This window comes from Lissotriton helveticus, chromosome 10 (genome assembly GCF_964261635.1).
Source record: "Lissotriton helveticus chromosome 10, aLisHel1.1, whole genome shotgun sequence".
Classification (NCBI taxonomy): Eukaryota; Metazoa; Chordata; class Amphibia; order Caudata; family Salamandridae; genus Lissotriton; species Lissotriton helveticus.
Window position 1 is genome coordinate 348,499,082 of NC_136071.1, and position 25,703 is coordinate 348,524,784.

The 25,703-nt window shown below is 47.7% G+C and overlaps 1 protein-coding gene across 1 annotated transcript in view; it reads right to left on the reverse strand.

Moving 5' to 3' along the window:
* The window catches only part of PTPN23 (protein tyrosine phosphatase non-receptor type 23), a 663,560-nt gene that overhangs the window by 340,524 nt on the left and 297,333 nt on the right, over window positions 1-25,703 (reverse strand). Inside the window, exons 14-16 of the mRNA XM_078662553.1 lie at window positions 17,390-17,455; window positions 4,226-4,371; window positions 3,203-3,520 (exon numbers count right to left, since the gene is read on the reverse strand). Of these exons, the coding sequence (XP_078518679.1) occupies window positions 3,203-3,520; window positions 4,226-4,371; window positions 17,390-17,455 (530 nt within the window). The remainder of the gene's footprint in view (window positions 1-3,202; window positions 3,521-4,225; window positions 4,372-17,389; window positions 17,456-25,703) is intronic.

Below are 25,703 nucleotides of genomic sequence, written 5' to 3' on the forward strand. Positions count from 1 at the left end.
CCATCTCCCTACAGGGTATGGACTTCACGGTGGAACATCGCCCAGGCACAGATCACGCCAATGCTGACGGTCTGTCCACTTTTTTCCGCCTTAGTGATGAGGAACTCCCTGGGGAAGGGTAGTTCCCCCCACATTTCAGCTGGAGGGGACACGTGTTAGACCTGGCACCTTGGCGTGAGTTTCCCTTCCACTTTTTTCTGATGTGCCTCAGATGTTTTTGCTGGTGTCCGCTGCTCAGGGCACTGCGCCACGGCCAACCCGTGCCGCAGTGCAAGTGGTCCCTACGGTAAAGTGTATATGTGATTGATGTCCACGATTGGTTCATTGGATTTACTGTCAGTCCCCAGTAAAGTGCACCAGGAGTGCCAGGGCTTGTAAATACCAATACTGCTAGTGGGCCTGCAGCGCTGGTTGCGCCACCCACAGAAGCAGCCTTTTAAAATGTGTCTAGGGTCTGCCATTGCAGAACCTGCGTGCAGTCTGGTACTGCCATGCTGGCTGGGCAAGTGCACACACTTGCCAGCCTCTAAACCTTCCCTTTGCTTCATATTAGTCACCCCTATGGTAGGCCCGAGGGCAGGGTGCATTGTAAGTGTAAGGTGGGACATGCTCTGATGAGTGTGGCATGTCCTAATAGTGAATTACAGCCAAATTCGTTTTTCACTATTGTAAGGCTACCTGTTCCCTTTAGGCCAGATGGGCTGCTGGAATTATTACACACTATAATCCCAGCAGGCTCGGGGAACATGGTAGAAAATCATGTTTAGTATGCCTGAACTCAGAATAATAAAATACTTCTTTTAGTAAAGTTTATTTTAATATCCTGTGTTTGCAAATGCTACTTTTAGAAAGTTAGCATTTGCTTGCCTAACCATTTCAGCCCGCCTCTGCTTGGATGTGTATCTGACTGTCTGGGTTGTGTGAGTGACAGGGCTGGGGGATGACAGGTGGTGAATGAAAGGATTACACCTTAGTGGGAGGTAGGAGTGGCCCTGGACTCTTCATCAGGCTGTGCTCTGCCACCACAATGCTGGCTCCGCCCCCCTGGGGAGCGACTGATGACTCAGCCTGCACCTGGCCCAGGAAGGGCGAAGCACTGTCAACAAGGTACTCCTGGCCTGCCCCTGTCCACACAATGCTGGCTCCACCCTCCTGTGGAGCGTCTGATGTGCCTGCCCTCACACTGAAAGCAGAAGCCAGAAGCACCCCCAACAAGTGCTCAGAGACTGAGAGCAGTTATGCAAAGGCCCCCCTGGCCTGTGAGAACAAAAGAAACTCTGTATAAAAGTAGGAGCCCTGCTCCTTGTAAATCAGAATCCTGTTTTACCACGAAGGACCTCTGCCCGACTAGAAGACGCTGGAAGGACTGGCCTGCTGCTTGCCTTGCTGAGAAAGGAGAGGAAAAGACTTGATGAGAAAAGACTTTGCTGCTTTGTGCTTTAAACATTCTCCAAGGGCTTGAGTTGAGCTTGCCCCCTGAACTGAACCCCAGGACCATTGGGTTCTATGTGCCTTCGCTCGTCTTGAGCACCAAGCCGTGTGTGCCTCCCGCCGGAGAAGACTGCGCCCCTCATCGCCCCCTCCTAGGGCTGTGGCACTCGGGAGCTTGCCTGCCCTTCAACCCGTGAGAGCCTCGCTCTGTCCAGAGCCGCTCTCTGTCCCCGGGTCAGGCCGCCTGCTCCTCTGCCTAAGCCTGCCACTGGAGCGCGCTGAACCGCTCTCGCCCCTCCCGCCGGAATTCGCTGGGAGATCGTGATCTCTGCCGAGACCCCAGCCCGCACAGCCGTGCCCTGCCGTCCCCGCTTCACGACCCCTGAGCATTTACAGGCCGCGCCGCCCCCCTCTGTGGAGACCCCTAGTACCGTGGTACTAGGCGTCGAGGGCCGCGCCTGCCTGTGAGCCCGCACCTGCTACTGTCCGAGATCCGAAGGTGCTCACGAAATTGACAAGTCGCGCTGACCTGGCACGGCTCGTCCTTAAGAAACCTGACAACCGCTGGAAGAACTTCACACTGGGCTAGGGGCCCGCAACGTTTGTTTTCCCCTTCTTCAAGTCCGCCGCACCGCGAGCCCGGCCCGCCGCCTGCTCTGTCCCCGAGCCGCTGGGAAGAGTCGGACGCGGCCTCAGCAGCCTCATGCCCGCCGCGTGAGCCACGGTAGACGCCGGATCAGTTTCCTCGGCAAACGCGAGGAAAGCGCTGCGAAGTGCACCGGAGGTCTCAGGCTGACTGTGAAGCCCTGAGAAGGGTAGGAGAGAACATTGTAACGTGAAGCCCTTCCCCTGAGCTAAAGGAACTATTTGAACAAGTAAACAACCATTTGAAGCTGCAACTGAGAACCCTTGCCTATTTACAATCTAGTGGCCGTAAGAAAACGTTATTTGTCTTGTGAATAAGCCTGATCTGAGATATATATATTTTTACATAAAGAATCGTATTTGGATATATACTTTCAGCCTGGTGTCCATTTGTGGGGGGATTGGTACATTTTACTGTGTGTGTGATTACAAATGCTTAACTGAATAACGCCTGAAGATTAGCCTTGGCTGCTCACGCCACGCACCTAGAGGGTGAGCAAGGGTAATTCTAAGGGGTCATCCTTTGCCCTGACTTGGAGGAGAGGGTCCCTGTTTGTCACAAGTGCATACTTGCGCCAACCAGAGACCCCCAATTCTAACATTGGCCAACCAGGGATCCCATTTCTAACACGTACACATACAGTTTTACTGATAAAACACAAATGATAATGTGTGGAAATCGGGTTTCTGTGAATATTTACCATTTGTGCATCACCAAGTAAATGTCTTGCTTTGTTTGATCCTATTACATACAATCTAGGTTTTTAGCACACTTCACAATTAAAAAAAAAAGTGCATTATTTTTTCTTTCCCAACTGTTGGATGCATACAGTTCATTTACAGGCATTTCCATTCTAACAAATAACCAACATCCTACATTGTAACATTCACTTTAAGAACTCCTCTCAGTTTGCAGTCAGAGAAAGAAAGCAGCAATGCCCATGTTGAAAGAATAAAGCAGCCTGACATTTGACCTCTGTCTCTGAATCACCCGCAAATGTGACCTATTAAACAGGATTATAGGCATCTTTATTTATTGCTCTAACTTTCACGACCCACCAAAAAGCAGGTTGCGACCCACAGTGTGGGAAATATTACATTAAATGAATCTCGGAAAACAACTCACCTTCAGTAAGGGACGGAGAGGGAAGCGCTGCCAGAAGCTGCTCCAGAGGGCCACTCAAGAGTCGTAGATTGCTGATATGCAAGTTCATGGCCTTGTGCAGCTCAGTGTTGGTGAAACTGGCCTTTTCATGCACCTCCATGTACTTATCCCACTCCTTGCTGACCTCTGCAATGCCAGCTGCTGGTGGGCTTCCCTGAGGCTGAGGAAGCTGGCTTCCCAACACTTCCTGAAGCTTTTGGTCTTGAACTTCATTTTCATCCAAGAGCTCTTTAATATCCTTCAGTGTTCCTTCAACATCTGTATAAACTCCTGAAAGGGCTGCAAGTAAACAACAGAAGAATCTGTCACTTTCCAATGGAACCACAGAGGAAGAATCAGTACACTTGATGTGGTCAATCTGAGTAAGCTGGCAAAATTACACTGATTGTTCAGGGCAAGGAAACAGTCACCAAGTCTTCTATGCTTCTAATGAAAGTTAGTGGATTCAGAGCACCAGTGCCATTAAGTCTTTCACAGCAGCAAAACCTCTCTGCTCTGCTCACAGGGGCTCCTCTAATTTGCTCTACTAAGCTCCTCTATATCCTTGTTCAAGGTCAGGTTTTTAGAAACAACAATTTGCAAGGTTAACTTGTGCCATTTCCCCACAATTTAAGATGGATTCTCTGCAAGATGGGCTTAGAGCATGCTGTAGTGATTCAGAGAACCTGTTCTGGACAGCAAACTGCAATGGCAGCTTTAATTTCAGGGTAAAGCTGAATTTGAACAGAAAGTTATGACCTAGAGTTACAAATGTTTAAAACCCTGTAAAGAAGCACTGGATCAGCTATATTACTCCTAACTAAAAACTCACACAATCCATTGAGAGTCACGTAACTCCCTGGTGACGGATGGAAAGACAGAGGGACTTGTAGAAAGATATCAAACTGGATTCCAGGAGGTGGAATTATGAATATTGCCAGGTCGGAAACCACTAAAAGACAGCAATAGTTAAACAGTACCAGCTGCACATTAGTGACGTCTTACCCTGCATGGATTGCACAAGGCTCTTGACAGTGTCTGGTCTGACGCTCAGTGCTGCACACTTCTCCATCAGAACAGGTGGAATGTGGCTGAACAGATCCAAATTATCAACCGTATCTGGGTCTATCTGCAATGAATCAGTGAACTGACTACAGGGGAGAGAAGGAATTGCAATCTGATCAGAAGAGCAATGGCAAACATATGTGCATGCATTAATTACACAATTACTGATGTTCCAAAGTAGCAATCATAGCGACTTGCTGAACGTAACAAGCAAAAAGAAAACCAAATCTAATTCCTTAAGAGCAAGGTTGCTTTTTCCATCAAACATGTCAATCTACCAGTTACAACTGAAGTAATTTAACCCTCAAATGAAAATTTTTCTTTTTTAAAGCATTTTTATTAGTTTTCCAATATAATGTGAATTACAGTAATCAGTTGCACGGGAAATGAATATGCTACTTACCAGTATGCATCTGTTCTTGGCATGTAGGGCTGCTAACATTCATATCTTAGCATTAGATCGCCGCCTAGTGTTGGGTCCGGATGATCGCACATTGTTGTCCTGGAAGAGTCTTCGAAGTATCCTGAGATAGGTGGCTCCTCCCCTGGACTACAGTGCGCATGGGCATCGGCTCCATCCCCAGATTGTTTTTCGCCATTGTGGCAGAAGATGGAGTGAAAAGTGTAAAGGATGTCCATGCTAATGATTGAATACAATAGTAGATCTGCAGCTGCGACAGGCCCCGGGGAGGAGGGTGGGCGATATGAATGTTAGCAGCCCTACATGCCAAGAACAGATGCATACTGGTAAGTAGCATATTCAGTTCGAGGCATGTGGGCTGCTAAATTCATATCTTAGCATAGAATACATAGCAGTCCCTCCATTAGCGGCGGTTGCCCGTGCCAGCTGCAGAAACCTGAAAAAGTGTCTTGAGAACAGCCTGTCCCACAGCAGCTTGCTGCTTGGAATGCACATCAACACAGTAGTGTTTTGTAAAGGTATGTGGTGTAACCCACGTGGCTGCCCTGCAAATGTCCTCTAAAGGAATGTTCCCTAGGAAAGCCATGGATGCCCCCAATTTGCGTGTGGAATGCGCCCTTGGGGGTATCGTTAACGTGCGCTTGGCCTTGTGATAACAGATTTGGATGCACTTAACAATCCACCTGGCTATTCCTGCTTTGGAAATAGGGTTGCCTTTGTGTTGTGGTGAGAAGGCAACAAAAAGTTGTTTTGTCTTCCTAAAGTGTTGTGTTCTGTCTATGTAGTACATTAACGCCCTCCGTACGTATAACGTATGGAGCATTCTTTCCGCTACCGTTTGTGGGTTTTGGAAGAATGCCGGCAAGTCAATAGTCTGGTTGAGATGAAACTGTGACACCACCTTTGGAAGGAATTTGGGGTTAGTACGTAGCACTACCCTATTTGGATGAATCTGAATGAATGGCTCTTGGATTGTGAGCGCTTGTAGCTCACTAACACGCCTCAGTGACGTAATAGCAATTAGGAAAGCCACTTTCCATGTTAGGAACTGGAGTTCACACAAGTGCAGTGGCTCAAATGGTGGCCCCATCAGTCTGGTGAGGACCACATTGAGGTTCCACACCGGAGCTGGCGGTGTTCTTGGGGGAATGACTCGTTTCAGGCCTTCAAGGAAAGCTTTAATAGCAGGCACCCTGAAAACAGAGAGATGCTGCCTATTTTGAAGATAAGCTGCGATGGCGGATAGATGTATCCGAATAGAAGTGAACGCTAGATTGCACTTGTAAAGATGAAGCAGATAGCAAATGATGTTAGGGATAGATGCATCTAGCGGGTTGATGTCATTGGCTGTACAGTAAATGACAAAACGCTTCCATTTTGCAGCATAGCATGCTCTGGTAGTTGGCTTCCTTGCCTCCTTGATGATGTTCATGCATTCTGGAGGTAGGTTAAGGTATCCAAACTCTAGGACTTCAGGAGCCAGATCGCCAGGTTGAGCTGTTGTGGATCTGGATGCTGAATTTCTCCATGGTTCTGCGTCAAGAGTCTGGGCGTGAGGCGCAGTCTTTGATGCGGCACCACTGAGAGTTCGAGGAACGTGGTGTACCATGCTTGGCGCGCCCATGTTGGAGCAACCAGGATGAGAGTCATCGCGTGCTGCCTTAGCTTTCTTGCCACCAGCGGTATCAGAGGGGCTGGCGGAAAAGCGTACGCAAATTTGCCTGACCAGTTCATCCATATCGCATTCCCCTGCGACTGTGGGTGAGGGAACCTGGCGGCAAAGTGTTGGCATTTTGCGTTTTCTTTTGTTGCAAACAGGTCTATCTCCGGATGACCCCACCGCTGGAAGTACGGGAGGAGTACCGACAGATGTAACTCCCACTCGTGCATTTGATGGCTGTATCTGCTGAGCAGATCCGCCATCTGATTGTCCTTGCCCGGGAGGTGTTCTGCCATGAGGAAGATGTTCCTCTGAATGGCCCACCGCCACATGCCCTGAGCCAGATGAGACAGCTGTGGCGAGTGGGTGCCCCCCTGTTTTTGAATGTAGTACATCGCGGTCATGTTGTCCGTCCGGACTAACACTACCTTGTTGCACAGATGTACAATGAAGGACTTGAGCGCCATGAAGATTGCCATCAGTTCCAGATAGTTGATGTGCATCTTCTGTTGCTGCGTCGTCCATAGTCCCTGCACGGTGTAAGTGAGCAAATGAGCTCCCCATCCCTGGAGAGATGCGTCCGTCGTCAGGATAATCTGTGGCACTGGCTCCTGGAACAGTCGGCCCTTGCAAAGGTTGTGTGGAGTCCACCAATGCAGAGAGTCGTATGCCCGACTGGTAACCAACACTAGGTCTGTTAATTGTCCTTGAGCCTGTGTCCACTGATTTGCTAAGCACTCCTGGAGCGGGCGCATATGTAACCGTGCGTGAGGGACTATGAAGATGCAGGAGGCCATCATGCCTATCAACTGCATGAACACTCTCGCTGGAAGTGAGTGTTGTGGTTTGAACTTTTGGATTAGAGACCGCATGCTGTCTATCCTGACTTGGTTTGGGTGAGCCATGGCCGTCAGGGTATTGATCGTCGCGCCCAGAAACTGCCGGACATGTGCCGGCTGAAGATGCGACTTTGGGTAGTTCAACGAGAAGCCCAGATCGTGAAGGAGGTGAATGGTAGTCGACATATCCGCGGCGCACTGTTGTTCCGACTTGGCTTGAACGAGCCAGTCGTCTAGGTAGGGGTAGACATGGATGTTCTGCCTCCTGAGGTGCGCCGCCACTGTCGCCAGACACTTGGTAAATACTCTTGGGGCTGTGGTCACTCCGAAGGGTAGGACCTTGAACTGATAATGTTTGCCTTGGATAGTGAATCTGAGGTATTTCCTGTGGGACGGGTGTAGTGGAATGTGGAAATAAGCATCCTTGAGGTCTAAGGTTGCTAAGAAGTCCCCTTGGTTTAACAAGGGAAGAATCTGTTGTAGTGTAAGCATATGGAAATGTTCTGACAGTATATACAGGTTGAGGGGACGCAGATCCAGAATGGGTCTGAGAGATCCGTCCTTCTTTGGAATAAGGAAGTACAGGGAATATACCCCTGTGCCCTCCTCCTCCACCGGCACGAGCTCGATAGCGCCTTTTTGCAGCATCACCACTACTTCCTGCTGCAATAAGTGCAAATGCTCTGCGGACATAGGCCGTTGCCTTGGTGGAATGTTGGGTGGAGTGGACTTTAACTCTAGACAATAACCGTACTGGACAAGTTGTCGCACCCACCTGTCTGTGGTGATGTTTCTCCAGATGGGCAGGAACTGCTGCAGCCTCCCCCCGACAGGTGTTAAGTGGTCGGGGGGCAGTGACAGAGAGTCACTGTTTGCTTGGGGTAGAGGAGCGGGAGTTGTTGTTTTCTCTGCCACGTCCTCTGGTGCTGTTTCCTCGGTAACCCCCCTTGTTCTGTTTGGGGTACGAGGATTGTGCTCCACCTCTAGAGAATTGTGATTGTTGACCCATCTGTCCTCTGGTGACTCCACGCGCACCTGAGCGACGAAAATTGTTGCCACGAAACTGTTGTTATTGTAGGGCCCCCATAGACTTAGCAGTTTCGGTGTCTTTCTTTTTTTTTTCTAGGGTGGTGTCAACATCTGGACCAAACAGTCTATCAGGATTGACTGGCTGATTAAGTATGGTTGTTTGAATGTCAGGTTTAAACCCCGATATGCGGAGCCACGCCTGCCGTCTCAGCATGACGCTAGTGTTAATGGCCCTAGCGGCCGTGTCCGCGGCATCAAGTGCACACTTTATGGCTGCGTTGGAGATCAGTTTTCCCTCCTCTATAAGCAGTTTGGTAGCCTCTTGAAACTGCGGAGGCAGGTGTTGTACAACTTGCTCTAGGGTGTCGTAATGCGCCCTATCGTAACGTGCCAAGAGTGCCTGTGTATTTGCAATACGCCAAAAATTGGCAGCCTGTGCAGCTACTCTTTTGCCTCCTGCCTCTAGCACTTTGGACTCCTTATCCGGGGGAGGAGCTTCACCCGTTGTTTGGGAGTTGGCCCTTTTGCGGGCATTTGCGACCACCAGGGAGTCAAGCGGCAACTGTCCCCGAATGTATGCAGGGTCTGCAGGTGCTGGTCTGTACTTTTTTTCGATACGTGGATTGACCACTCTCGCCCTGGTAGGTTCTTTAAAGATGTCCGCAGCATGTTTGAGGACCCCTTTGAGCATAGGCAGTGTCTTTACTGTCCTTTCAGAGACTGAAAAAGTGTCAAATAAAAAGTCTTCTTCTACTGGGTCAGCATGCATGTCCACATCATGATTAGCAGCTGCCCTCTCAATGAGTGCATGAAAACCTGCAGAATCTTCTGTTGGGGAGGCACGAACACTGAAAGGCTGTGGGTCAGGCTGTGGGTCTTGCCCCACATCCTGGGTGCTTTGGTCACCAATGTCATCATATGAATCCGGCTGTGCATCTGGTTCATTGATGGGGAAAGTGTATTGGTCATCCTCATCATATCCCTCACCCTCAGAGTGTTCTGGGGAAGGAGTTGGGCTCCTTCTTGGAGGAGGCTGGATAGGTTCCATGAGGCCTGAAGCGTCCTGAGGAAGCCTTTTCTTTTTTAGGGGGATGACATAGGAGTCCACTGGCTGTGAAGTGATTCTCCTCTTGTAAAGGGTCAATTTGCCCGTGTCTGCGTCGATAAAACGCTCAGAATCCTCTTCTGAGTCGAGTACCCGACTTGAAAACGCCCCTGCCGTCGAAGAATCCGACTTCTTCGGCGCCGATTTTGTTGAAAAGGCCTTCGGCGCCTCCTTTGGCGGCAGAAGGAAGAGAAGTTTATTCGCAGGCTTCACCGGAGTGTCCATCGGCTTCTGTGGCGATGGCATCGGAGCCGACGTTGCAGAGGCCTTCTCCCTGATTCTTTGTAGTGAAGCGGCGACGAGGGACGCGTCACTTACAGTGGCCTTTGGCGTCGACGAGGAGGACTTGACCTTGCCCTCGGATCCGACGTCCTGTTGCCCCTTCTGAGTCTTTGACGATGATGCCGCAGCCGCCGACCCAGAGTCCTTGGACCGATGCGCAGATGTACCAGCCTTCGATCCGTGTGTCTTTTTCGGCTCCGTCTCCACCACGCGTCCGACTAACGGAGTCCCAGTCGGAACCGGAGCCGTTTCGCTGGCTGTTGCGGGCTTTGACGGCGCCGCAGCGGTCGACCCGTGCCGACCACCCTTCTTAGAGGATCCCTCCTCTGTCGTCGATTTTGACACTGTGGAATCGACATACTTCTTCGACTTCTGTGGCCCGGAGGTCGACGGAGTCGATGAAGCAGCGGGTTTGGTCGTTTTCGTTGGTACGGCCGCCATTTTAGGTGTGCTCGAATCCATAAGTTTCGGTTTCGATTTTGGGTCGGCCATTTTAGGTGTAGTCGATACCGTAGGTTTCGGTTTCGATAAGGCCTGCCCAGCAAGTTTGTCCGTGGCCGGGCCGGAAGGTGGGGCCGTGGCTTGCGGTACGGGGTCTAGGGTAAGGCCGACAGGCGATCCCGTGACCCGATCTCGATCTTTGTAACCTTCGGGGCATAGCTCGTCCCCCGAGCTATCTTCCGCGGCCCCATAAACCTCTTCGACGTCCCCTACCTCTTCGACGTATTCAAGGCCTTGACCCCCGACTCCGTCGTCGTGTTCCGGATCTGCCTCGACCTCCGTCTCGGGCGGGGAGATTTGAAGATGATGGCTCTGGTCCTCGTCTTCTTGGTCGCCGAAGATGTTTTCTGGATCTGGGGCCGCTTGTCTGGCTTCAAGGCGCACCGCGCGCCGAATCTTGAGTGTTTTCTTGGACCTGAACTTTGCACAGGCCCTGCAGTTGCCGTCGTCATGGTCTGGCGAAAGGCATTTGTTACAGACCGGGTGCAGGTCTATATGTGGGTATTTGGACCCACAGAGCGGACAGAGCTGAAACGGACTCCGCTCCATGCTGTAAAGTCGCAGTCGTGTCGCGATGAGAAGGCCCCGATGTCCGAAGAGTGTAAGCACTCCGCTGATTCCGACTCCAAGAGACGGAAGAACTCGAGACCGCACGCAAACAATACCGACGCAAAGAATACAAGGCCTTTTGGCCGTTTAAAGTTAGGTTTTCTCGGTTCCGACAGAGAGACGTCGAGACCGCATCCGAACCCAATGGCGGAAAAAAACAATCTGGGGATGGAGCCGATGCCCATGCGCACTGTAGTCCAGGGGAGGAGCCACCTATCTCAGGATACTTCGAAGACTCTTCCAGGACAACAATGTGCGATCATCCGGACCCAACACTAGGCGGCGATCTAATGCTAAGATATGAATTTAGCAGCCCACATGCCTCGAACCGGCCATTACAACGAAGCCTTTACAACGAAATTGTTAACCACGCATGCAGTACAACGCATGCGTGGTTAACACGAAAGCCTTTACCACGCATACCTTTACTACGAGGTTTGTAGTAAAGGTATATTTGGTAAAGGTAAAATGTAAAAAAAGAGGGGTTTGGGGGGGTCTCCCCCCAAAAAAAGAAACTCACCTGAAGTCACGTCGGGTATCAGCGTTGTTTAAGAGAAAACGGAAAATAAACTTCCGCTTTCTCTTAACGACGTCACCACGCTAGTAATTGTGGTAAATGTTATGCGTGGTAAACAAATTCCGTTGTAACGCATGCGTGGTAAAGGCATGCGTTGCAACGGAATTCGTTGTAACGTCATATATTCCAGTTGCACTACACCTCACAGGAGAAGCTTCCAGATAAAGACAACAATATGCAATAGAAATAACAATCCCAAATCCCCCAGCCCCCAGGTAGCTAAAGTAGAATTAAGATGAAAAGTAATTGAATTAACTAAAAACAGTAATGCAGCTATGGTAGGGTTACACCGAGTCTCAGGTCTAGGCCACGTGGCTTCAAGGAAGCGCCACTATCACATTCATGAAGCTCCATACTTCTAGGCTGTTCAGGATGACAAGTATTTATCAGATTGGTGTACCACATCTTATGCATTTCCTACTGACAAAACTGGTTCGGTCTCATCCCTATGGAGATCCAGGAGCAGTCAAATCATCCTCCGAACGTTCATCACTTCTGACATAATTCATCTGGGCCTCTTCGGCCACTGCCCATTCCAACATGTCATGCAGCCAGTCTTTATATGTGGGCGGTTCGGTGCTCAACCAGTTAATGGCTATCTGCCTTTTAGCCAGTACCAGACCCAATAATAGAAACTTACAGCTATGTTTCTTTTGTGCAGGAGTGGGAATTAGGCCCAACAATATCATCCGGGGGTATGCTCGATGTACCAACCAGTGGCTACCCTCATAGTTTGTACTACCTCCCTCCAGAAGGGTTCTATAAATGGACACTTCAACACCACATGAATGAAGTTTGCCTCAGCCACTGAACACCACAGATCTCTGTCTGATCGGGTAGGGTAAATGACACGTAATGTCTTGGGGGGTGAGATACACCTGGTGTACAAAATGATATTGAAAACTAGTGTTTGAACTCACTGTACGTGTCTCTGTATGTATCCTGCACCATTCATATGCTGTGAGTTCTTCCCCCAGCCCCTCCTCTCATCTGGTGTGTGCTCTCGGGGTGACCTCCAGGGAGTTTTCCCGGAGAGCTCTGTATAAGTGTGTTATGAACTGCTCACCTCCGACCATCTCCAATAACCTATTCAGCATCTAGGAGGGGGTTGGTTCATCCGGGAAGCATGGCCATATCTCTGCGCTGTGGATGGGATTTTGTTGTACTGTAGGAATTGGCCGTGGCCTAGCGCAAAGGAATACACCTTATCATCACTTGTTATAAATTGTCCCCTGAGGTATAAGTCGCCCAAGACATCGCAACCTCCTTCACCCAATTTTGAATGGACATGAGGTTTGCAATATCCGCAAACCGTTTAAGTGTTCAGATCTGCATATCGGGTGAGTATGGGGCCCGACGTAGGACCCTCGTTGCAACCCACTCCCAAATGAGGCCCACTTGCCTAACTGAGAATAGACATTTCTGCAAGATTCGTGCACCACGCATGAGGAGCTTGGGAAGTGTAGATCCCACACCTGGGTCCCCCAACAAACGTTTCTCCCAATTATCTTCCTCATCGAACCAGTGTACCACGTGCTGGAGGTGAGCAGCCATGTAGTAAAACTCATGGTTAGGGAGTTCAATATCCCCTCAATTCCAAGTCTGCGCCTGCATGGACAGAAATATAAGTTTCCGTTTTGTGGCCCTCAAGAGGTCCACCATAAGACTATCTAATTCCCTATGAGGGAGGTCATATAGTGCACCCTGAGGTACATAAAAGGAGCATTACCGTTTTTAAAAGGGCCATCCGTCCCATCAGTGTCAGGGGTATGTCATTCTAGAATCGAACCGAGGACCGCAAACCAGTAATTACCTGCCAATGGTCAAGAAACCTCTGCTTTGAAGTAGCTATCCATATCCCCAAGTAGCGTACTTCCACCGAGAACAGCAGCAGGGAGAGTGGGGGGGGGGGGGGTTCGGGGGCGATGGGGGGTCCGCCGTCGCCAGTAGCATCAATGGAAGTAGCTGGGATTTCCGTGCATTGACTGAAAAACCCAAGACCGTACTGAACTGCGTCAAGGCCGCCAATAAAACCGGGACTGCTTCAGCAGGGTCCAGAAGATATAGAAATGCATTATCTGGGTACAAGGAAATTGTATGTAAGGTGTCACCCACCGAGAACCCCCAGGGTTCCAATCTCAATCGTAGCACTGCTGCCAGCCGCTCCATTCCCAATACAAATAGTAATGGCAACAGAGGGCCACCCTGTCTCATACCCTGATAGAATGGAAAGGCCTTTGTTACTGTGTCACCTGTCTGGACTCTGGCTCTCGGGTTGGTAAAGAGCAACCTGAGCCACTGTATATACTTAGGTCCAAAGCCCAGTCTAATTAGCACCTGCCAGATGTAGTCCCACGAGACAGTATCAAATGCCTGCTCTATGTCTAGGAATGCCAGCGCGAAGTGACCAGTTCAGGTTCCGGCTGCAAATGGGAGTTTGTTAATGTCTCTGCCCGCAAGCACCACAGCGGCACCGCTGGTATTGCACGTCCTAGTGTCAGTGTAATTAGCAAGGATAAAGGGTCTGAAATGTACCCCCCTAGATATGTTATGTTGCGAGTCTGCGTTGCAAGTCCAAAGTGAGGAAGCAATCATCTAGTCTACTATAGGTACCTAGTGTTGGGTTTCTCTCCCTCCACACATCTATTAGGCTGAAACTCTGTATCAACGTCCATAGCTGGGCAGTCATATGGAGTTTCGTATGGGCTCTTGGGTGGTTCATGACCTAACACTGCATCCATTACACAATTATAATCATCAGTGATCACCCTGTGATACCATGACCCTGGCACAACACAATCTAGAACCTTACATCCCATTCCCCAGTTCACACGCCAGTGGACCTTTGGGTGTCAAACGGCTGGCCGAGGCCAAGACTGCAAGACACAGAAGAATACAGTTTGTGCTTTAAATGGATGACTATGTAACCCCTGCATATGTGAAATGTTTGGTACTTATGTAATGTATCACCCCCACCGGGGATTTGATTTGTAAAACCTCAATAAAAATATTTAACAAAAAAATCAGTGATCACCCTGTCAGTAGTGAGAAATGAAGCTGTGCCCACTCCCACATCTGTGAAAAAGCTCGGACTGTTGATCACAAGACAAACCTCCCGACCATCCAACACCCTAGACAACACCACAAAGCGGTATTCCAGGGCCGCCACATGCCCCTGAGGCTCCTAAATCGAAACAGTACACCCAGTGCCACCTGAATCAGGACCCCTCATGCAAAGTCAGAGTATGACATGGCATTTTGCAGCCCCCTCCAGTGCTTACGCAAGCCGGGCACATACCACCCCCCCTCCCCTACATGTGTTTCTTGGCGGAAGGCAATTGAGACGCGGTATCACCTGAGGTAAGTGTAAACCCTACTATGTTTCTCTAATGTGGCCAGTCACATGACACTCCACGTCAGAAATCTGTACATCTGTTCAACCCTTTCCAAGTATAAATCAGGGTCAGACCCGCAACTAGGCACCACCACTGGCATGTTCTTGCCACAGCTGTCAACACCATCCACCCGAGCTACCAATCATTCAACAATAAGAGAACGTTACCCAAACCCACATATCCCTGAACTACCTCCGCCCCATGGGCAGCGATGCAAACCAGTTCCATATTAAAACGATCGTGACAAAAACCTGCAGATTCTGCCGCATACCCAATTTCAGTTAACCAAACAGCTAAAAAAGTAAAGAAGCGGGGAAAAAATCCTAGCTATAATGCAATGCTAGGGGTCCACAGTGGGCGTGGATAACTGAAATAAGCACCCACAGTGCTGCTGTGGCCTAACAACCCCTGGTCCCTATGACATTCAGCTGTCTAGCCGACCCATCGGAGAGTGAAAAGAAAAAAGGGAAAGAAAAGAACATGTAGAAGGAAAGCGACATTCCCCAATGTGCCCCTCCCAGCATATCAGTCCAACTATAAGTATCAAATGCAGCATCTGAAAGCGTGCAGGCAACGCAATCCAGCACCCACTGCAGAAGTATCTAATGGCCAGGCTCCGACAGAGGAATTCCCATGGTGTTATTTCTCAATTGAGGCCATTCTAACATGGTTCACAACTGGTACTCACTGTGCCCCAACAGGGGGGAGTTGGGGCAGGTCCTCTGCAATTTTGAGGTTAGTATCCCTCATTGGAAAAGCTGGGACCCAATCCATGCGCACCGTGTCGACTTGCCGGTGCCAAGGCTTGCTGGCTCTGCACTACTGAGATCGTTGGGCTACAAGAAGCTCCCGCCTCCAGCATCTCTTCTTGTCAAGATATTCGTTCTCATCACATCTTCTTCAACATGAGCCTTCATCTTTGGTGAGCTGCTCGAGGTCCTCTTGCGACTCCTGTGCCTTCGGCCTTTGGGTTCTCTCAAGGGTCTTCTCTTGCTTCAGTGGACTCCCCTGCTTGCTGGGTGCTCGCTCTCACTCTCCTGCACTTGGCGAGTCCCTTGGACCTTGCTGGTCTCAACATTGCTCCTTCATTGTTTTCCACATCTGTTGCTGCTGCCAAGGCTTGTTGGTGCTCCCGCCAGACACCGATCCCCAGTTTCTCAACTTCCAACGTGGGATACCTTGTGAACGCCTACTGATCTTCTTCAGCGTCCTTACAGCTGCAACAACAATGTCACAATCATCACTCTTGCATCTTCTGTCATTGGTGGGCATTGCTCTTCTGTGCATCCAGGTCACCTCCGAGTGGCATAAAGTCTGTACCCTCTACATACAGGTTATTCTCTTCAAGAATCCACCCATGGATTCCACTATACTACTGCACAGTGTTCGCCAGCTGCATCTTTTCTGAAGTCCTCCATTGTGGTCTATGGCGATTTGCAATGTCACTCCGCATCTATGCAGCTGGCTTCCCTAGTGTAGGTGTCCTGGTTCCTGGGGAATCCACGGGTGGGGTGACTCTCCAACCTTTTTTCTTCCACTGGGTTTCTTCAGGGTTCACTGGTCAGGGTCCTTTGTCAAAACTGCAACCACGTCCTACCCGACTTCCATTGAGTATGCAGCTGTGTTTCCACTCTTGACACAGCCTCTGTGGGGTTCCTGGGTATTTACCTTGGGTGGTTCCTTGAGTCCCCAGCTCTTCTGAGTCTCCTGAGCTATGTCCCGACTTCGGTCACAGTTGACATTCCACTTTCTTAGTATATGGTTTGGTCTCCCCTTGGAGCCCACTATATATTGGGCTTACTTACCTCTTGCAATTGAAGTATTCTTGTATATTTGTGTTGATATCTCTCGGTAGGAGATATACCAATGTGTTAGTGAGTGTTTTGTAATAACCAGACACATTTGTATAGCTACACTGTGTGGTTCCTTTTCATCTAACCAGCTATACATGATTAGAACTGGTAAAACAAACTGCTTAACACTCCTTCTGGGCTAAGCCTGAAGGCTGTTCTCCACAGCTACCACTTAGAGAACTTTCTAAGGTTGCCTACGACCACTAAAATCACCATAAAGTTATCTGGATTAGTGCATGGTGTTTCACTTAAATAAGTGTGCACCATATACTAAGAAAGCCAGGATCCTACATTCACAATATAAAATGTAAACCCTGCAAAAATAAAGAGGAATAAATGCTGTGTTTTAAAGTAAAGAATATCTAAACTTGTTTTCCAGTAAGACAGTTAATTGAAGGTTTTCTGTGATACACTTCACAGCAAAAAGCTGTATGTTTGAGAGCAGTGTGCTAGATGTTTTTTTCACTTATATATGTGTTGCTAGAAAGGACACAAAAAAAGTTCACAAAAAAGTAGTTCCTCATACCCCTAGAAGTACTGCAGGTATGCTCTAAAAGGAAAAAGAATGGCAGTCATTATCAGAACATACAACAAACTGTACTAAACAGGATGATGGGTATTTGTGGTTGTTTTTTCATAATTACAACAATTCTACTCCTATGACTGGTATCAGGACATTAAAAATGGTAACAACGTATGGGGTATGTAATAACACTCATTTGTGTGGCATGGGTCCCTTGCAGAGAGTAATCACTTATTTATTTCAACCCCAAAAAACTAAATTAGTTAGAGATTTACTAAAATAAACAAACCAATTTCATACTTGTACTTACTCCAGTATTTCATTCTTGGCGTCTATCTTCGTCATCAAGTCCCGTAACAGCTTGGCTTTCTCCTCGCTAGGTAGTAAGAGGAAAGCAAACAATTATACATCAGATTTCCATATATAACTTTCACCAGCACAGTGAAAGCCTATAGTTAAGATAGACCTAACTCTTCTCTCTGCAGCTTTCTGATAAAGTCTTAAGGGTTTTTTAAGGAGCTATTCATGGATACAGATTCACCAAAATGACAGGGGTAGTAGAAGTGACAACACACACCCTTTGACTGCAGGGACATTGCAGGATGTGAATTATAAACTTTGAATCCTCCCAGGAAGTAATCGTACATCACTGTCAATGGTGAATAGACCTACAAGTGCACACTTACTATAATAATACAACAGTCACTAAAACAAATAAATGTCTATTTTATATGCCACCTTTTTTTAAATAGGGTGTGAACATCATGGAAACATTACACGTTACACCTTATTTTATTTATTTTAAAATTATATGGAGGAGGTGTGGCCTGCGGTCAGACGAGCATGGCGTCCAACCGATCAGCTTCATAACTGATTCTCCCTAAAAGGGGCTGGATATGCATAGGCAGTCCTAGCTGGGAACCACTGAAGAGCAGCCTGACACTCAAAGATGACGAGGGCCATCATCAATGACATTAGGGCCTCAGTAAGGAGGAAAGACAAGTGTAGAACCCCTGCAATTGGAGGGGTTGCGTGCCACCATCTTGGGCCTACGAGCTTTCAACCGGCATGTAAACGAGGCTGTCGCTCAAGTGCTTGCCTAGCTCGTGGAGGTGTGGGATCAGCGGGAGCCTCCATAAAATGAAACTGAAGTCAAGGATACCTTGAGGTCATCTACACTATCCTGCCCTGCTGATGTGCGAGGCCCCCAAAACAACTGGCTGGGAGGGCGAAGCGGGCCTGGTGAGAAGTTGTGGCGGCTCTGCTGAAGGAGTGGGAGAGGTGTGCTGCTCTGAGAGGATTCCTGGCTCTGTCCTTCGGAGGCTCACCTTGCTGCTTCTTGTTTAAAGCTCAAGCTTCATGGCATTCAGCTTCACCGGTCTTAAAGGGGCCCTCTGGATAATTAATAAGCCTACTGGGTGCCTGACGGCTGCCTCCTATAAGCTGCGTTCGTGTCCTACATGAGGAAGCGAGCCAAGCAGAAAAAAACAACTTCGCGAGTGCTGGAAGAAGGTGACACCCAAAGCACTACAGATGCCGCCACAGACTCTTGCCTCTTTGAGAACACCTGTGAAAGGGGTACAAATGGTTTATGTTTATGGCACTTCATATAGCGCAGCGGCTCACTCCTGAAGAAGTATTTCAGCGTTTGTCCTCAGAAACAGTACAGCGCAGTTAAAACATCCACGTCTTTAGAAGTTTTTTGAATTTGGAAAAGTCTAGGCAAGTGCACATTTGCAGAGGAAGTCTGTTACAGTGCAGTGGGGCAAGGTAGCAGAATGATCTACCTTCGAACCTGGTAGTGCATATGCGAGGAATCCCTAATAAGGCCTTGTTTGTGAACCTAAGCAGTCTGGTGGACTGATAGTGACATTGTCTGGTGTACAGGTAAGGAGGTAACAAGTAAATAAGTGCCTTATAGGTCAAGCAGCATACCTTGTAGAGGATGCGTTTCCCAACAGGCAGCAAGTGCAAGGTTTTCAAAATAGGTGCGGGGGAAGCGGGTGAAGGGAGGTTGCATGTCAGCCGAGTCGCTGCGTTCTGCACAACTTGATGTCTAGACAGCAATAACTCATTTGCTCCCATTAGCAGTGAATTCCTATAGTCCAGGCGACTCGTGATTCGTGCCTGGACTGGGGTCTTTTTTGAAGTGGAGGGAAGCCATGGAAAGACTTTTCTTAAGAGTCTGCAGATTAAGATTGAATGAGAGAGAGTAACAAATGCCATAGGTAAGTCCCATAAGAACAGCATGACCGATGTGTCTGCGTCTAGTGACAGTCTGGTGTCAGCGACTGCCACTAACGCAGTCTCAGTGTTATGATTCGCTCTAGAAACCAGACAGTGAGGGTCCAGAATCTTGTACTCTTCCAAGAAAGTTGCAAGCTATTTATATAGCTTTCCAAAGTTCAGATCAGTAGGAGGTTGGAAAGAAGGTCTGGGTTGCCAGTGTTTTTTTGTTGTTGTTTTTTTTATTTATTTTTTTATAGATGGCACTTGGGCAGACTTCAACTCTGCTGCAAGTTTGGTTGAATCTAGTAAGAAGTTATAAAGAGCAATAACTGATGGCTGGATGGTATGGGCTCGGGAGGTGAAACTGGGGGCATAAGTCCAATGGAGACCCATATTTCGCATGCTAGTCCAGAGAGCATGACTCAGATTTGTCCAAGACAGAGGTGACGCTCGGGGAGGCAGACTGAAGTAAATTTTATCCTCCAACTGTCCATGGTCAACCGGAAAGTTCTTATAGATGGTATTGACCCTTTCTTCAAAAAAGTCAGCAAGTGAGTTGCAAATAATTTGCAAGGCTGGGATAGAACTGTTACAAGCTTGAGGCTTTACAAAATTACTGTCTTTGTCTGTGTTAAAATTGTAGTTTTGACCTGCCTGTAATTGCCTATTTTATCACCTGTTTTGTGTTTTAAACTTGTGGTTTTGACCTGCCCATGATTGCTTCCATTTAACATGTTGAATTGTGGGATTTGATGTCCAACCTCTGTAGTTTATCCCTCTCATTCCTTAGTGACAAATCTGTTTTCCCTCCAAATTTCTCCTTTGCTCTGTGCTAAGACCTGTATGTTAAAACAGTGCACCCCCAGCCACCATTTTGTGTTCACAAACCAGTGAAACCAGCCCCCCTGCCTCCTTCCCCCCAGCAACAGGGATATTCTACATCAGAGGGTGCTTCTGTGAGCTGTTTAAACTGTGTTTACTAGGGCCTGTGCACTTCGTTTTTTGGCCAGCAGAGGGAGTAAAGTTTTATTCAAACATTATTGTTAGATTTCAAGTTAGTGAGGCCTTTACCTGTAGTAGTCCAAAGTGTGGATTGAGCCTGTCTCATTTATCCCAAAGCCCATACCACTACTATGATCGGCAAAATAACCCTTCCTAGACTCGCTCCTACTCTACCCCTCCTTGCATCATCTGACACCTCTTTTTACTATACCAATCCCCTAAAACAAACCTTTCTAACCTCTTCCCTCTGACTCCTCCCCTCCAAAACTCCCTTTTACTCATCCAAAAGCCTGCTCCTACTGCTAAGACCTAAAAAAAGAAAAGAAAAAAAAAGAAAATCCTTCACTCTTTTATCCCTCCACTATTATTTTGAATCAAAATTAACAGACTAACATGTTCACTTCTCAAATTCCATATTCAACTATACTAATATACTACCCAAATAACTGAATAACATATCCACTACTCAAATTACTTCATATTTATACTATACTAATTTTCAACACTAATCCTTTATGGGTTCCGGAGTGGCGTGCTACTCGCCAGAAAAGCGCTTTAACACCCATCAGGGGTAACAAGTGCTATATGAATGCAAATCTTTCTTCCCGTTTGATCCCTCGGCTATCCTTCTCACTCCAAGTAACTGACTAATATCCACCACTGAAATTACTGCATATTTCACAATATTAATTCACCACTAATCCTTTATAGGCTTCCTGAATAGCGTGCGTCAACAAGCGCTATATAAATACAAACCTTTGTCCTCCTCTATCCTTCTGCTATCATTCCAGATCCAAATAACTGACTAACCTATCCACCACTTAAAATGTACTTGCATGTTTCACTTTACTAATTCAACACTAATCCTCTTTGGGTCCCGGAGTAGCATGCTACTCACCGAAAAAGCGTTTCAACACCTCAACAGTAAGCGCTATATAAATGCAAATACAATACAATATAAGCTTCTCTATCGGGGGATTTGGTTGAACTCCATCTGCGTTTCAGGTATTTGCGCTTAGATTTTTCCAAGTGAAATCTGTAAAGTACCAGGGGGCTTTACTTCTGGTTGCAGTCGGTGACATTTGTTTGAATGGTGCAAACAGATTGAAAGCCTGTGTAAGGGCATCGTGGTACGTGGTATGCAGCTAAGGCAGAGTTAATTTCTGTGAGCGGGATGGTACCCTCCAAGCTTGCATCAGTGACTCGCATGATAAAAGGAAAATGCTACTTACCAGTATGCATCTGTTCTTGGCATGTAGAGCTGCAGAGTTACACACTATGCATAGATGGCCACCTAGTGTTGGGCCCGGATGTTTGCAGTTTGTTTTGTTGTAGAAAAGTCTTTGGAAGTCACGGGATAGGTGACTCATCCTTTGGATGATACTGCGCATGGGCATCGGCTCCATCCCCAGATTGTTTTTCGCCATTAGGGAAGTGATGGAGCTGTACAAGAGGTAGTGATGTCCATGTGATTTGTATCTAATTAAGATAATACTGGAACAGATAAGGGTAGCCGGGGAGGCGGATGGGAGTGTGTAACTCTGCAGCTCTACATGCCAAGAACAGATACATACTGGTAAGTAGCATTTTCCGTTCGAGGCATATAAGCTGCAGATTACACACTATGCATAGATTGTATAGCAGTACCCACACCTAGCGGCGACCACCAGTATCTGTTGCATTTGTTTGAAACAGTGTTTTTAGTACAGCCTGGCCCACAGTGGCTTGTTGTTTAGTTTGCACATCTACACAGTAATGATTTGTGAATGTGTGCGGTGTAAGCCATGTAGCTGCTTTGCATATACTAGGGGAATGTTCTTTAAGAATGCCATTGAAGCCCCTATTTTCCTTGTAGAATGGGCTTTTGGAGGAATTGTTAATGTATGTTTGGCTTTGTGGTAACATATTTGTATGCATTTAACAATCCACCTAGCGATCCCTGATTTTGATATGGGGTTGCCTTTATGTGGCGGTGAAAAGGACACAAAAAGTTGTTTTGTTTTACGAAAAGTTTGTGTCCTTTCGATATAGCACAGTAATGCTCTTTTGACATCTAAGGTGTGTGGAGCTCTTTCTGCGACTGTTTGAGGCTGCGAGAAAAATACGGGCAGCTCAACTGATTGATTTAGATGGAATGGTGAAATGCCTTTAGGAAGGAATTTAGGATTAGTACGAAGAACCACTTTTTTATGATGCATTTGCAGAAAAGGTGCTTGAATGGTAAATGCTTGTAGTTCACTAACCCTTCTGAGAGAAGTAATTGCTACTAGCAAAGCTACTTTCCAGGTTAGGAATTGCAATTCACGTTTATGTAATGGTACAAAGGGAGGTCCCATTAATCTTGTGAGAACAATGTTTATGTTCCACACTGGTGCAGGTGGCGTTCTGGGAGGAATTATTCTTTTGAGTCCTTCCATGAAAGCTTTTATAGCTGGTACTCTAAAAAGAGATATATGTTGTCTATTTTGTAAATATGCTGCAATGGCAGCGAGGTGTAGTCTGATAGATGTATAGGCTAAATTACACTTTTGAAGGTGTAATAGATATTCTATGATGTGTTAAATAGACACGTCTAAAGGATTTATTTGGTTGTTTTGGCAGTATATGACAAACCGTTTTCACTTAGCAGCATAACATGCTCTAGTAGTGGGACGTCTAGCTTCTTTGATAACGTTCATACATTCTGGAGGAAGGTTGAGGTAACCAAACTCTATGACCTCAGGAGCCAGATCGCTAGGTTGAGCTGAGCTGGGTCCGGGTGTCTGATCTCTCCATGGTTCTGTGTTAATAGGCGTGGAGATAGGTTGAGTTTTTGGTGTGGTACTACAGACATCTGCAACAGCGTGGTGTACCACGGTTGTCTGGCCCAAGATGGAGCGACAAGAATGAGCGTCAGGGAATGTTGTTGTAGTTTGCGTACCACTAACGGAAGTAGTGGGAGCAGAGGAAAAGCGTACGCAAATAGTTTTGACCAGTTCATCCATATCGCATTGCCTTTGGACAATGGGTGTGGGTATCTGGCGGCAACATTTGGGCATTTTGCGTTTTCGTGGGTGGCAAAGAGGTCTATCTGAGATTGTCCCCACATTTGAAAGAACGGATGAAGAACTTGCGGATGAAGTTCCCACTTGTGGATCTGCTGTGTTTGTCGACTTAGCAGATCTGCAATAGTGTTTTGCAGTCCTGGGACATGTTGGGCTAAGAGGAAGATCTTTAGTGGTATAGCCCATCTCCATATCTGCTGTGCTAACTGTGAGTGCTGCAGAGTGTGTGTTCCCCCTTGTTTGTTTATGTAGTACATAGCTGTCATATTGTCTGTGCGAACCAAGACAGCTTTGCCTTACACTTGAATCTGAAATGCTTTTAGGGCTAGAAACACAGCTAGCAACTCCAAATGGTTGATGTGGAGTAACTTCTGTTGCAGTGTCCACCTGCCTTGCATGGTGTGATGCAGTAGGTGAGCTCCCCAGCCGGAGAGCGATGCGTCCGCTGTCATGTAGAGGGTAGAGGCAGAGCGGGAGCGGTTATTTTAACCTCTGCCTTTGTTATTGTTACCCCTGTAACCACCCCTTTGGTAGCCCTAGCTGTAAGTGGACTGTGTAGGGGCTTTGTACGAGGTAGAAGCTGTGTTTAAAGAGTATCCCCTGGTGGCACCTCGATAGGATGAGCGACAAAATTAACGTCTGGGAGCCTGCGACTGCAGGGCTCCCATAGATTTGGCGGTATCTGTAACCTTTTTCATTTTTTCAAGTGATACATCTACGTTAGGTCCGAATAGGTGTTGCTCATCAAAGGGTTGATTAAGAATGGCACTTTGTACTTCAGGTTTGAACCCTGATATGCGTAGCCAGGCATGTCTACGTATTAAGACGCTGGTGTTAACTGCCCTAGAGGCAGTATCTGCTGCATCCAGTGCACACCGGATAGGTGTTTGTAATGTTTTTCCCCTCTTGGATAAGCTCATTTGCTCTATCCGTGTACTTATCAGGGAGGTGCCTCAATAATGATTCTAATTCGTCATAATGTGCCCTGTCATATCTGGCTAATAATGCCTGTGTATTGGCAATACGCCACATGTTTGCTGCTTGAGACGCCGTTCTTTTCCCTGATGCGTCAATTAGATTAGACTCTTTATCTGGTGGTGGAGCTTCACCTGATGTTTGTGAGTTTGCTCTCTTGCGTGCATTGGAAACTACAAGTGAGTCTAGTGGTACAGGACCTTTAATATATGCTGGGTCTGAGGGAGCAGCTTTATATTTTTTCTCTATGCGAGGGTTAATGACCAGAGTTCTGACTGGGTCTTTGAAGACTTCAGGAGCATGCTTAATCACTCCTTTAAGCATTGGTAAAATGGATGAGGACCTTTGTGTATTATCAAAGGTATCCATTAAGAAGTCTTCATCTACAGGGTCTGTATGCATGTCTACTCCATGATATTGCGCAGCCCTGTGAATCAATTGATTAAAACCCATAGTGCCTTCTGGTGGGGAAGGTCTTGAGGGGTATATGTCATCCTGAGGGATATTTGGGACATCTGGGGTGTTATAATCATCCCAAGGGTCAGGGGATCCTGTAGGAGTAGCTGGATCAGGTATGTTACCCCCCATATCATCAGAGCTGTCATCCCTGTTGTCATCTTCTGGTATGATAGAGGATGCTGGGGAGTGTTGTGGTATGGGAGGATGTGGTGAGGGTCAGGTGAAAGAGAAGGGGAAGGCAGTCTTAAGGGAAAGGTAGCCATGCCCTTCTTCTTTGAATGCGGGGCTGGAGCTGGTGTGTCCAGTGGTCGCTTTTTTGAAGCCAAAATTTGCTGCCCAGTGATTGGATCTTTAGCTAGTCTTGAGCAGGGTCTGGATAAAATAAGTCCTCTGCAGGAGGACGATCTTTTGGTGTGGAGGAAGGTTTCGGCACCGAAGCGGTTTGTTTTGGTTTTTTGGCAATGTCTTTAACCGGAGAAGCAGGAGCCTCTTTCGGCTCCGAAGTTTTTTTCGGTTCCGAGGATTTTTTCGGCTCCTATGATTTTTTCGGCTCCGGTATATTTTTGGGATCCGATGTTTTTTCCGGTTCCGGTGGTTTTTTCGAATCCGAAGTGGGTTTGCTGGGTTCCGACCTGGGTTTCTGTGCCGAAGGAGTAGTGGTATGTTTCGGCGCCGATGGTTTGGATGTCGGTGTAGCCGGTGAAGTTGTCTTTTTCGGTGCCGGTAAGTGTGCGCCGGCACCGTGCGAAGGCCGACTCGAGCCCGAGTCGCCTGAAGGCTTAATTAGCTTCTTAGCCGGGGCCGAAGGTGGGGCAGTAGAAGCAGTGTGTTGGTGTGCATCCAAGCCCGAGGGCGAGGGTGTGACCGGGGCCTTCTTTGGGTGTGTCGAGGAAGGGTCGGGTCGGCGGTCTCACT